Source organism: Salmo trutta, chromosome 14, assembly GCF_901001165.1.
Source record: "Salmo trutta chromosome 14, fSalTru1.1, whole genome shotgun sequence".
NCBI lineage: Eukaryota > Metazoa > Chordata > Actinopteri > Salmoniformes > Salmonidae > Salmo > Salmo trutta.
The window spans coordinates 17,646,861-17,661,152 of record NC_042970.1 but is presented as its reverse complement, the minus strand read 5'-3'; the positions used below and the strand labels follow the sequence as shown (position 1 = coordinate 17,661,152).

Genomic DNA, 14,292 nt, shown 5'->3' with positions numbered 1-14,292 from the left:
CGGTTGGGTAGGGAGAACCTTCCATCAGTGCCCATCCAGTATGGGGCGCACCAAGTCATTTTGGACATTTTTCAAAAAAATCGCTAAAAAACGACAATCCCACTTGTCTAATGTCACCATCAAGCCATGGAGAGGAACCACAGTCACTGCCCGGCCATCACCAGTTCATCGGGACAGTTAATTTTGCATTTCTGCAGTGTTTTTGAGCATGCCAAATTCGTGATGTTGAGGCCCATTGAATCATATTGCAAATGCGCATCAGTGCACATGGTGACCCGAAATGGGTTACCAGGAGTAATTTTTTAGAAGGGTTTTAAATGCCTTTAGGGTGGTGCAAGGGGTCTACGGTTGGGTAGGGAGCACCTTCCATCAGTGCCCATCCAGTATGGGGCGCACCTAGTCATTTTGGACATTTTTCAAAAAATCACAAAAAAAACTCACCATCAAGCCATGGAGAGGAACCACAGTCACTGCACGGCCATCCCCAGTTCATCGGGACAGTCAATTATGTATTTCTGCAGTGGTTTTGAGCATGCCAAAGTTGTGATGCTAAATGCCCAATGAATCATATTGCAAATGCGCATCCGTGTATTTGTAATATGATTCAACAGCAAAAAATATCACCAAAGTTGACATGATGAAATCAACACAACGAGCGATGGAGAAGAACCACAGTCACTGCACGGCCATCCCCAGTTCATCGGGACAGTCAATTATGCATTTCTGTAGTGGTTTTGAGCATGCCACATTTGTGATGCTAAATGCCCATTGAATCATATTGCAAACGTAACACGCAATATTGCAAATGTAACGCGCATTTGCAACATGATTCAACAGCAAAAAATATCACCAAAGTTGACATGATGAAATCAACACAACGAGCGATGGAGAGGAACCACAGTCACTGCACGGCCATCCCCAGTTCATCGGGACAGTCAATTATGCATTTCTGCAGTGGTTTTGAGCATGCCAAAGTTGTGATGCTAAATGCCAATTGAATCATATTGCAAATGCGCATCCGTGTATTTGCAATATGATTCAACAGCAAAAAATATCAGCAAAGGTGACATGATGAAATCAACACAACGAGCGATGGAGAGGAACCAGGAGCGTTCCTGAGGTCCTCCCGATCTGTGCAAGCCAACCTTGACCCTGTGGCATTAACCCTTCACAGTGAAAAGAAGGTGTTTAGATCAAACTGTGTGCAATGACTTCTCTCCCCATAGGAACACATAGACTATTCTCCAAAATTCAACCTGAAGCCTATGTGGGTTATGAATGCCTTATGAACCTGTCTTCTACAACAATCCATCAGGCTACTGTGAGGTCTACCTGTGTCGATTCTAAGGTTCCTGTGACAACTGGAAGTGGTTAAAAACACCCAAGAGCTATCGTCATATAACCTGCACATAGTGAAAATCACGCAACTCAACCATCTGTTACTCAGTCAATTCTTAAGGTAGAGACTTCTTATTCAGGATTCTGTTTATATGTACCCCAAAGACAACGTGTGTGAAGCAAGAGCTTCCTGTGACAACCGGAAGTGGTTAAAATCACCCAAGAGCTATCGTCATATAACCTGCACATAGTGAAAATCACGCAACTCAACCATCTGTTACTCAGTCAATTCTTAAGGTAGAGACTTCTTATTCAGGATTCTGTTTATATGTACCCCAAAGACAACGTGTGTGAAGCAAGAGCTTCCTGTGACAACCGGAAGTGGTTAAAATCACCCAAGAGCTATTGTCATATTACGTGCGCATAGTGAAAATCACGCAACTCAACCATCTGTTTCTCAGTCAATTCTTAAGGTAGAGACTTCTTATTCAGGATTCTGTTTATGTCTACCCCAAAGACAACGTGTGTGAAGCAACAGCTTCCTGTGACAACCGGAAGTGGTTAAAAACACCCAAGAGCTATTGTCATATTACGTGCGCATAGTGAAAATCACGCAACTCAACCATCTGTTTCTCAGTCAATTCTGAAGGTAGAGACTTCTTATTCAGGATTCCGTTTATGTCTACCCCAAAGACAACGTGTGTGAAGCAAGAGCTTCCTGTGACAACCGGAAGTGGTTTAAAATAGCCTAGAGCTATTGTCATATTGCCACCTGCAGATAGTGAAAATCACGCAACTCAACCATCTGTTATTCAGTCAATTCTTAAGGTAGAGACTTCTTATTCAGGATTCTGTTTATGTCTACCCCAAAGACAACGTGTGTGAAGCAAGAGCTTCCTGTGACAACCGGAAGTGGTTAAAATCACCCAAGAGCTATTGTCATATTACGTGCGCATAGTGAAATTCACGCAACTCAACCATCTGTTTCTCAGTCAATTCTTAAGGTAGAGACTTCTTATTCAGGATTCTGTTTATGTCTACCCCAAAGACAACGTGTGTGAAGCAAGAGCTTCCTGTGACAACCGGAAGTGGTTAAAAACACCCAAGAGCTATTGTCATATTACGTGCGCATAGTGAAAATCACGCAACTCAACCATCTGTTTCTCAGTCAATTCTGAAGGTAGAGACTTCTTATTCAGGATTCCGTTTATGTCTACCCCAAAGACAACGTGTGTGAAGCAAGAGCTTCCTGTGACAACCGGAAGTGGTTTAAAATAGCCTAGAGCTATTGTCATATTGCCACCTGCAGATAGTGAAAATCACGCAACTCAACCATCTGTTATTCAGTCAATTCTTAAGGTAGAGACTTCTTATTCAGGATTCTGTTTATGTCTACCCCAAAGACAACGTGTGTGAAGCAAGAGCTTCCTGTGACAACCGGAAGTGGTTAAAATCACCCAAGAGCTATTGTCATATTACGTGAGCATAGTGAAATTCACGCAACTCAACCATCTGTTTCTCAGTCAATTCTTAAGGTAGAGACTTCTTATTCAGGATTCTGTTTATGTCTACCCCAAAGACAACGTGTGTGAAGCAAGAGCTTCCTGTGACAACCGGAAGTGGTTAAAAACACCCAAGAGCTATTGTCATATTACGTGCGCATAGTGAAAATCACGCAACTCAACCATCTGTTTCTCAGTCAATTCTGAAGGTAGAGACTTCTTATTCAGGATTCTGTTTATGTCTACCCCAAAGACAACGTGTGTGAAGCAAGAGCTTCCTGTGACAACCGGAAGTGGTTAAAAACACCCAAGAGCTATTGTCATATTGCCACCTGCAGATAGTGAAAATCACGCAACTCAACCATCTGTTACTCAGTCAATTCTTAAGGTAGAGACTTCATATTCAGGATTCTGTATATGCCTACCCCAAAGACAACGTGTGTCTATTCTTTTTGCAAAAAAAACAAAAACACACACACACAATTTGGCCATAGGTACATAGTGTGGGGCTTAGAGGCTTATACCGCCTTCAATAGTTACTTTTGTTCAAACGATTCAAGAACCGTCAGACCTAGAGCTCCGAAATTTTAGAAACCTGTTCTAGAGCTCAAGTCGATAGTGCACGGTGATTTATGGGGCTCTAGAAGGTTCTCTGACCGAGAAACCGCCTCGTACATTTGCAATATTTTCAATTCATTTTGAATATCACGGACATGGCGACATGTAGAAATGTCCCAGAGTCGCAAGACTAGGTGCATTGAAACCGCCTTGGCCCATAGAGACGGACCCCAATGTCTCTGTCCGATAGCTCATTCAGGGACCCCGTAGTAACGCCCTGAAAAAGTGGATTTTCAGCACCAATTAGGCCATTGCTCGGGCACCGAATGACCTATCGAGCCGAAACTTCGGATTCGGGGTCGCCTCACATAGGCCTACACATAATGTCAGAGCTGGACCCGCAGCTATAACGTAACTATGTGTTTTAGGTTTTTTTATGGTTAAAATTGAAAGCACTGTGAATTATGGGCCTTCTCTGACATATGTGATAGTTGGCTTCTATACGAGTTGGAAAAAGTGGATTTGGTGTCAGATGCTATCAGTTTGGTGTCAAAATGACATCTAATTGACTGATGGACGCTGACTGCTGGGTGACGAGCAATGGAGAGGAACCACAGTCACTGCCCGGCCATCCCGAGTTCATCGAGCCAGTCAATAATGCATTTCTGCAGTATTTTTGAGCATGCCTAAATTTGTGATGCTAAATGCCCATTGAATCATATTGCAAACGTAACGCGCAATATTGCAAATGTAACGCGCATTTGCAAGATGATTCAACAGCAAAAAATATCACCAAAGTTGACATGATGAAATCAACACAACGAGCGATGGAGAGGAACCACAGTCACTGCACGGCCATCCCGAGATCATCGGGCCAGTCAATTATGCATTCTGAGCATGTCAAATTCGTTAAAAATGTTAAAAGCAACAGAGTCCCACTTCTCCCTCATCATACATGACAAGTAGACCATCTGCGTTGATTGATGGCTCAACTTAGGGATATATATCATTTGGGCAGTATAAATGCCATTTGGACCATGGTTCACTGACTTTTGGGTTTGGAAACCGACTTCCTATGATCGTACATGGCAAACGGACAAACATACTGATTTGGCACATTCAATACTTTCATACATGTATAATTGACAAAAAAAGAATTGGACATTTCATTTGCACATTTCTAATGGCATTTGGCAAAAAATATAAATTTGTCACTTTTGACTTCCTATGAAATCATATTCCAAATGCACAAATCATATGCCTTATGCACAAGCAAATATGTCACTTTTGACTTCCTATGAAATCATATTCCAAATGCACAAAACATATGCCTTATGCACAAGCAAAAACAACCCAAAAAATTATGTCAATAAAATATGTCAAAAGTATGTCCATACAGCTCTTATACATGTGTAATTGACATAAAAATCAAAAAAAATTCGAAAAACGGTCCAGAAACCACTTTTTTAGGGTTGAAAAGTTTTCAAAAAATATGTCATTTTTTCAAAATTTGACACTTGGGACTTGAATTGTGTTACATTTGCAATATGAAAATTCACTGCGGAGAGCTCTAGCTATCTTTTGGATATTTGCTGTAATTTGGCACTTGCAATACTTCCACAAGTGACCAAAAAAAGCATTGGATATGTCATTTTGCAAAAAAAATGAAAAAAAAAATGTCACTTTTTTCCAATGAAATCATATTCAAAATGCACAAATCATATGCCTTGCGCACAAGCAAAAGCAACCCAAAAAACGACATCAATAAAAAACGTCAGAAGCATGTTCATACAGCTCTTATACATGTGTAATTGACATAACAATCGAAAAAAATTCGAAAAACGGTCCAGAAACCACTTTTTTACAAGATGCTAAGTTTTCAAAAAAAATATCATTTTATCAAAATCTGAGACTTGGGTAAGAATTGGGTATCATTTGCTGTATGAAAAACCAAGGTGGAGCACGCTCGCCATCTAAAGGAAATTTGGGGTGTTACAATTGGCAATTGCCATCGGAAAATTGCCATATGATTGGCCCGGAGATGGGCCGCTTTGGGTGGTTTTTGCAATCGTGTGTATGATTCGTGCTATGCCAATATGTTGCCATGTTATTTTGTCCAAATCAGGGGGGTAATCCCTTACAACACTGTATATAGACATAATGACATTTTAAATGTATTTTCTTTTGGAACTTTTGTGTAATGTTTTCTGTTAATATTGTATTGTTTATTTCACTTTTGTTCATTTATCTATTTCACTTGCTTTGGTAATGGAAACATATGTTTCCCATGCCATTGAAGCCCCTTAAATTAGAGAGCGCTCACCAGCAGCATAATGTTTAGTGTACTCCTCCCACACGCCCTCTAATTCTGCATCTTTAATTGGTGTAGTGCAGTTGAGTCGGATGGAGTGTGAAGAGGAGCCTTTGTGATACTGCTGCTTTTGGGCTGTGGCCTGAGTCGATATGTGCTGCCACATTTCCATAGTCTTTCCGTAACTCAGTGGACGTGCCTCAACATGTGAGCAGAGCGATTGATTAGTTATCATATTCCTTTGGCGGTCATGGGGAAAAAGAGAAAGAAGTGATTATGCAGGCTGTGCGTCTGGATGAGAATAGAAAATGCACAGCGTGGAACAGCGTTTCTTTCTTAAAGCAGATAGTTCTTTACGTTTTTATTTGTTTTGCAGCTCATTGCCCCTCAGGCCATGTTTTCAGCACGCCTCCATCACTCAATGTTTGATATTTTTGTCAATAGATCTGCCCAAAGCACCCTATGTCAGACATGGTCTCAGCTCAGCCTGAGTGAATACATATTTTTAAGAGCTGCAGTGAAATTGTTTGATTTCTGAGCTTGCAGTTCACAGCTTTTGTTTTTGATTTGCTGGAACAGAGCGTCACGATAGCTAGGAGTTCATAGCATTGTTTATGCATGTTTACATTTGTTACATTTTGTTATATTTTAAAATAAAGTACAAGCATTAAAAACCCAATGTTTGTGGAATTTGGCAAACAATGAATAGAAACGACTTCATTGTTATGAGGTTACTTTTGTTATGTTGTATAAAGTAAACCACTTTTTAATCTAGATTGTGATGTGGAAGTTTTACAAACAATGGTGAAAATGTTGCAAATAAACAATTGATGTCTGAAGTTTACATAACCTTAGGCTGGACTCATTAAAATACATTTTTCAACCACTCCACAAATTTCTTGTTAACAAACTATAGTTTTGGCAAGTCGCTTAAGACATCTCATTTGTGCGTGACACAAGTTGTTTTTCCAACAATTGTTTACAGACAGATTATTTCACTTATAATTCACTGTATCACAATTCCAGTGGGTCAGAAGTTTACATACACTAAGTTGACTATGCCTTTAAACAGCTTGGAAAATTCCAGAAAATGATGTCATGGCTTTAGAAGCTTCTGATAGCTTCTGAGAGTCAATTGGAGGTGTACCTGTGTTGTGTTTCAAGGCCTACCTTCAAACTCAGTGCCTCTTTGCTTGACATCATGGGAAAATCAAAAGAAATCAGCCCTCCACAAGTCTAGTTCATCCTTGGGAGCAATTTCCAAACGCCTGAAGGTACCACGTTCATCTGTACAAACAATAGTACGCAAGTATAAACACCATGGGACCACGCAACCGTCATACCGCTCAGGATGGAGACGCGTTCTGTCTCCTAGAGATGAACGTACTTTGGTGCGAAAAGTGCAAATCAATCGCAGTACAACAGCAAAGGACCTTGCTGGAGGAAACAGGTACAAATGTATCTATATCCACAGTAAAACGAGTCCTATATCGACATAACCTGAAAGGCCGCTCAGCAAGGAAGAAGCCACTGCTCCAAAACCGCCATAAAAGCCAGACTACAGTTTGCAACTGCAAAATAGAACTGTTTGGCCATAATGACCATTGTCATGTTTGGAGGAAAAAGGGGGAGGCTTGCAATCCGAAGAACACCATCCCAACCATGAAGCACGGGGGTGGCAGCATCATGTTGTGGGAGTGCTTTGCTGCAGGAGGGACTAGTGCACTTCACAAAATAGATGGCATCATGAGGGAGGAAAATTATGTGGATATATTGAAGCAATATCTCAAGACATCAGTCAGGAAGGTAAGCTTGGTTGCAAATGGGTCTTCCAAATGGACAATGACCCCAAGCATACTTCCAAAGTTGTGGCAAAATGGCTTAAGGACGACAACAGTCAAGGTATTGGAGTGGCCATGACAAAGCCCTGACCTCAATCCTGTAGAAAATGTGTGGGCAGAACTGAAAAAGCGTGTGCGAGCAAGGGGGCCTACAAACCTACACCAGCTCTGTCAGGAGGATTGGGACAAAATTCACCCAATCTATTGTGGGAAGCTTGTGGAAGGCTACCTGAAACATTTGACCCAAGTTAAACAATTTAAAGGCAATGCTACCAAATACTAATTGAGTGTATGTAAACTTCTGACCCACTGGAAATGTGAGGAAAGAAATAAAAGCTGAAATAAATCATTCTCTCTACTCTTATTCTGACATTTCACATTCTTAAAATAAAATGGTGATCCTATCTGACCTAAGACATGGAATTTTTACTAGGATTAAATGTCAGGAATTGTGAAAAACTGAGTTTCAATGTATTTGGCTAAGGTGTATGTAAACTTCCGACTTCAACTGTACCTTTGACTGTTGCTTTGCACCTCAGAACTGTACAGTATTGTACAAGTCTGAATGAGTATACAGTATCCTTTATGAGTATACTTTCCGACTTCAACTGCATGTAGTCTACAATCGTCCCTGATTAGTATTTCAGTAATGTGCCTTTTTCAAAATTGTTGCTAGAGTTTCCTCGGTATCTCACTGTGTCCAGACAGCCAGCTACAAGTGAGATGGCTCTTTAGTCATATCTGCTTTCATTACCTTTTGGAAATGGCTTTTAGTGTGTCGATAGGATCTCACACGTTGTATAATTACAAGGCCGCAGGTAAAGATTCCAATTTGGAGTGAATCATCTCTCTCTGTTGTTCTGCTCTCTTCTCCTTCCCCTGTCCTCATTGGCCTTAGTGTCCCACTGTGTATTCTATTAAAATGCACATTTAATCTTTTGTGCTTTCAATAGCATGTCGACCCAACAGCAAATCTGTTCTGCTTCAACTAAGATAATTGCTCTGTTCTGAAATGTGCAAATGTGCTTGTAGAGAATTCAGTCTTCCAGACAATTCAGTTTTTAATTCATGAAATACTTGTCATTCAAACAATAACATGGATGTAGGCTATTTTAAGCAATAAGGCCCGAGGGGATGTGGTATATGGCCAATATACCACGGCTAATGACTGTTCATAGGCACGACGCAACTCTTGTATATTGGCCATATATCACAAACCCTTGAGGTGCCTTATTGCTATTATAAACTAGTTACCAACGTAATTAGAGCAGTAAAAATAAATGTTTTGTCATAACCATGGTATAGGGTCTGATATTCCACAGCTTTCAGCCAAGCAGCATTCAGGGTCTCGAACCACCCAGTTTATAATCAAGATGAAGCCACAAGTGTTGATGTATTTGTATGCTAATCATCATTTAGAATCCCTATATAACCCAGTCAGTGCTATCAAATCATTATTGATCCTGATGACAACAGTTGTCTGTTCCTTCATTTTTGTCAGACGGACTATTATGGAGGATGGAACTCTCCGTATCAGCAACATCAGCGAATCAGACGGAGGGAGGTACACCTGTGTGGCCAGGAACCCCTTTGGGACATCAAGCAGTACTGGTACTCTGGTGGTGAAAGGTACTTTTCCGGACACAGGTTTCACTACCTTTTAAGCAGATGGTTTAAACCTGTGTTTAGAGGGGGAAATACTAAGCCAAGCATGAAATTGATAATGAAATATATAGTTGTTTTATGTTCCTGCTGGTTTGACAGAAACATAACTCATCATCCTTGGTTTTGTCAGCTGTGAGTTATTGGTCACACAGCAGCGGGGAGAAAATCCCTGGCATCTAGAGTAGTGAGGAGAGAGATGTTATGTTCTGCCCAAGTCAGACAATTCATGTTGATTTAAAAAAAGAGCTGCTGTTTAAATTTGTTGATTTGACTGTTTTAATAACTGATGGTTGTAAATGGAGTATTAATTTGACACCATCATTGCATTATGTTGAATTATTCAGTCTCAAGACTATATCAATAAAACATTTTTTTTTTCTCCAAACATGTTAATTGGATTGAAAGGAATAAGCATTTCATTTAAAACATCTTGTCAACATGAACAAGACATTTTTCCAGCAGCAGGCCAGCACGGCTCCAGTAACACATGATCCTGTGTGTTTGTTTTTCTGTGTTGTCAAACAGAGCCAACCAAGATAACGGTTCCACCGCTGAGTGTGGATGCCACTGTGGGACAGAGCATCGTGTTGCCATGTGAAGTGTCCCGAGACTCCTCCCTGGATCCCACCTTTAAGTGGTTCTTCAACGGCAAACTCATTGATTTTAACAAACAGGACCACTTTGAGATGATAGGAGGGGTATGTACCTACACTGCCTTCAGAAAGTATTCAGACTCCTTGAATTTTTCCCCATATCAATCTACACACAATAATGACAAAACCAAAATGTATTTTTAATTTTTTTTGCTTATAGGAATATTACAGCCGGGACTTGAACCCAATTGAACATCTCTGGAGAGACCTAAAAATAGCTGTGCAGCAACGCTCCCCATCCAACCTGACATTTACTTAAGTATTCAGACCCTTTACTCAGTACTTTGTTGAAGCACCTTTGGCAGCGATTACAGCCTCAAGTCTACTTGGGTATGACGCTACAAGCTTGGCACACATCTGTTTGGGGAGTTTCTCCCATTCTTCTCTGTGGATCCTCTTAAGCTCTGTCGGGTTGGATAGGGAGCGTTGCTGCACGGCTATTTTCAGGTCTCTCCAGAGATGTTCGATCAGGTTCAAGTCCGGGCTTTGGCTGGGCCACTCAAGGACTTTCAGAGACTTGTCCCGAAGCCACTCCTGTGTTTTCTTGGCTGTGTGCTTAGGGCCGTTGTCCTGTTGGAAGGTGAACCTTCGCCCCAGTCTGAGGTACTGAGCACTCTGGAGCAGGTTTTCATCAAGGATCTCTCTGTACATTGCTCCGTTCATCTTTGCCTCGATCCTGACTAGTTTTCCCTGCCGCTGAAAAACATCCCCACAGCATGCTTCACCGTAGGGATGGTGCCAGGTTTCCTCCAGATGTGATGCTTGGCATTCAGGCCACAGTGTTCAATCATCAGACCAGAGAATCTTGTTTTTCATGGTCTGATAGTCTTTAGGTGCTTTTGGCAAACTCCAAGTGAGCTGTCATTCGCCTTTTACTGAGGAGTTGCTTCCGTCTGTCTACTGTACTATAAAGGCCTGATTGGTGGAGTCCTGCAGAGATGGTTGTTCATCTGGAAGGTTCTCCCATCTCCACAGAGGAACTCTAGAGCTTTGTCAGAGTGACCATTAGGTTCTTGGTCACTTCCCTGACCAAGGCCCTTCTCCCCCGATTGCTCAGTTTGGCCAGGCAGACAGTTCTAGGAAGAGTCTTGCTGGTTCCAAACTTCTTCCATTTAAGAATGATGGAGGCCACTGTGTTCTTGGGGACCTTCAATGCTGCAGAAATGTTTTGGTACCCTTCCCCAGATCTGTGCCTTGACACAATCCTGTCTCTGAGCTCTACGGACAATTCCTTCGACCTTATGGCTTGGTTTTTGCTCTGACAAGCACTGTCAACTGTGGGACCTTATATAGACAGGTGTGTGCCTCTCCAAATCATGTCCAATCAATTGAATTTACCACAGGTGGACTCCAATCATTGTAGAAACATCTCAAGGATGATCAATGGAAACAGGATGCACCTGAGCTCATTTTTGAGACTCATAGCAAAGGGTCTAAATACTTTTGTAAATAAGGTATTACTGTTTTTTTGTTTTTAATACATTTGCAACAAATTATGAACCTGTTTTCGCTTCGTCATTATGGGGTATTGTGTGTAGATTGATGAGGAAATGGTTTTATTTAATCAATTTTAGAATGAGGCTGTAGCGTAACAAAATGTGAAAAAAGTCAAGTGGTCTGAGTACTTTCCGAAGGCACTGTATATCAATGTTTCCCGACCCTGGTCCTCCAGTACCCCCAACTGTACACGTTGTTGTAGCCCTGGGCAAACACACCTCACTCAGCTCATTGAGGGTTTGATGATTAGTTGACAAGTTGAATCAGGTGTGTTTTTCCAGGGTTACAATAAAAATGTGTACTGTTGGGGGTACTAGAAGACCATGGTCGGGAAACTCTGACCTGTACTGTACAGGAGACAGACTATACACAGGCGTCTCTGCTCATGTCTGTGTACTGGAACAGTCCACCTACATGTCAAACAAGACTAGGGCATTTAACATGGAGGCCTGGCCAGGTAAAACTTGTAGCGAGAGATGAAAACTCCCAGCCTGTAGCTGATCTTAGGAGTAAACCACATGATACTCGGCAGGTAGCCTAGTGGCTAGAGTGTTGGACTACTAACCGAAAGGTTGCAAATTCAAGTCCCTGGGCTGACAAGGTAAAAATCTGTCGTTCTGCTCCTGAACAAGGCAGTTAACCCACTGTTCCTAGGCTGTCATTGAAAATAAGAATTTGTTCTTAATTGACTTGCCTAGTTAAATAATGGTAAACTACAAAATAAAAAAATACTCCTGTGAACAAGGAAAGGGAAATGGAAAGGGGGATACCTAGTCAGTTGTACAGCTGAATGCATTCAACTGAAATGTTTCTTCCACATTTAACCCAACCCCTCTGAATCAGAGAGCACAAATCTGTCTGATTACAGGATGTATCCTCTGGTCGGCTGTGCACACAAAGACCCTGCACTAAAATGGCCTGTATAACACTGACATTTTCACTGCCAGCATCATTTAGCAGAGCTCTTAAAGTTCAGGAAGTTGTTTGTTTAACACGAGTGTTAGAACCAGTGTCACTCCAGTGTTCCTACCTACTCTTTTCTCTCTCTAAAGACCTAGCCTGGCCTAGTTCTTCCTGCTACTGCCATAGCGTACAGAGAGTTGAAACGTTATCAGAATGATTATTGGAACACAACATGAAAAATTGTTATTGAATGACTGTATTTGGAATTACTAGTATTGTTGTGAAATTACACTTTTTCCTGTTCTATTGTCATCAGGAATCAGCTGGTGATCTGATGGTCAGGAATATTCAGCTAAAGCATTCTGGGAAGTATGTGTGCATGGTTCACACCGTGGTGGACAGTGTCTCAGCAGCAGCCGACCTCATTGTCAGAGGTACGCATGCATTTCCTCACTGTGATGCTACTTTGTATTTCTGACATGCTGTAGCAATCATCTAAAGAGGTATTAGAAAACCTCAGACATTATCACACTCTATTCATTCTCTTTACTTCAGCCAACTATTCTCGGTGACATTCATTCAGTGTTAAATAATGACTACAGGATCATCTCTAAATCAATACATTAATTTTCCACTTCTCCTTCCTTTTTGAGTAATTTTGTATTTCCCCTCATCAATTGAAGGATCTTTAGCTCCGCTGGGTGAAATATATTAAATGTCTTTCTCTTTTGACTGCCTTGCATGAAACTGGTTTAACCCTGCCATCCTTTTTTGGCTGACACAATAGAGCTCTTTGACAGTGGTTGTCTCCCTGTTCTGTCAGGACCACCCGGTGCCCCAGAGGGCCTCATGGTGGGGGAGATCACTGACTCCAGTGCCCAGCTTTCCTGGGGGTCTGGGCCAGACAACCACAGCCCTGTCACCACATACACCATCCAGGCCAGGACCCCCTTCTCCATCGGCTGGCAGGCCGTCAGGACAGGTAGCTACAATACCAGCCAATCCATTTGTTTAGACACTACAGCGTTTATGAACGTGTTTTCTACAGGACATTATATTCAGAGAATGTTTCTGTCATAGAGATATATAATTTGGTGGTTTCTGTACAGTGATAATATTGTGAGAAGAGTCAGCTTTGGGGATGATGTGAACAGGAGTATTGCTTTCTTTTTACTCCTTCGTTATCTCGGGGGCCTTGGATAAGTTATATTGACTGAATTGTATCACAGGCAGTCTTTGATAACATGGATGCTTTCTGAAATGTGATTTGTTGATGGATGAGAATCAATATGTATTTAAATTCTAAATTCTTTAATCCTAGTTCCTGATTCTGTGCCTGGACAGATGTTTCATGCAACGGTGATAGATTTGAACCCCTGGGTGGATTATGAATTCAGGGTGGTGGCTATCAACAATGTGGGTGTTGGAGAGCCCAGCATGCAATCCAAGCAGATTCGAACGAAAGCAGCAGGTACTTTTTAATTCCTTTCTGTCCTCTCGTGGTGAATCTAACTGTCTGTTTAGTGTAACTTGTATTGAGTGTTCTGTTCTTCCCCTGATAGATTTCACCATGTAGATCCCACAGTCACTTTTATCGTGCCTTTCTCATCGCTAATTATGTGTAATGAAGACAGAATCAGCTTTGTTCCAATCGACAGACACCGAGACAGGTGTTAATGATTTACCTAATAGGCAAAGAAAGTGAGAGAATTTGTTCATGTGTTTAAATGACACAGCCTTGTGGATATTGACACTTTTGATACTTTTGCTCATCAGATTAGAACCTGACCGAGCAGGATGCATCATACCCTTTAAGCATTTAGATGCTGTGTACATCAGCACTCAGGAAAACCTAACATGATTCATTCATGTCAGCAGTATCAACAGGAACCGTGTGAAATACCCACGCATGCCATCAGGCAATGACTTAAAAGTGTCTATTTTGAGCGGGTTAGCAGAGTGTGTCCGGCTGGCTCACTGAATCACAAGAGAGGAGAACACATGGAGGTGACACACTGTATTAA

General features: G+C 41.5%; 1 protein-coding gene across 1 annotated transcript in view; it reads left to right on the top strand.

The window, feature by feature from the left end:
• LOC115207539 (contactin-4-like) overlaps positions 1 to 14,292 on the top strand; it is a 124,532-nt gene that overhangs the window by 103,863 nt on the left and 6,377 nt on the right. The window contains exons 12-16 of the mRNA XM_029774695.1: positions 9,052 to 9,179; positions 9,741 to 9,913; positions 12,585 to 12,702; positions 13,092 to 13,250; positions 13,590 to 13,739. Coding sequence (XP_029630555.1) covers positions 9,052 to 9,179; positions 9,741 to 9,913; positions 12,585 to 12,702; positions 13,092 to 13,250; positions 13,590 to 13,739 — 728 coding nt within the window. The remainder of the gene's footprint in view (positions 1 to 9,051; positions 9,180 to 9,740; positions 9,914 to 12,584; positions 12,703 to 13,091; positions 13,251 to 13,589; positions 13,740 to 14,292) is intronic.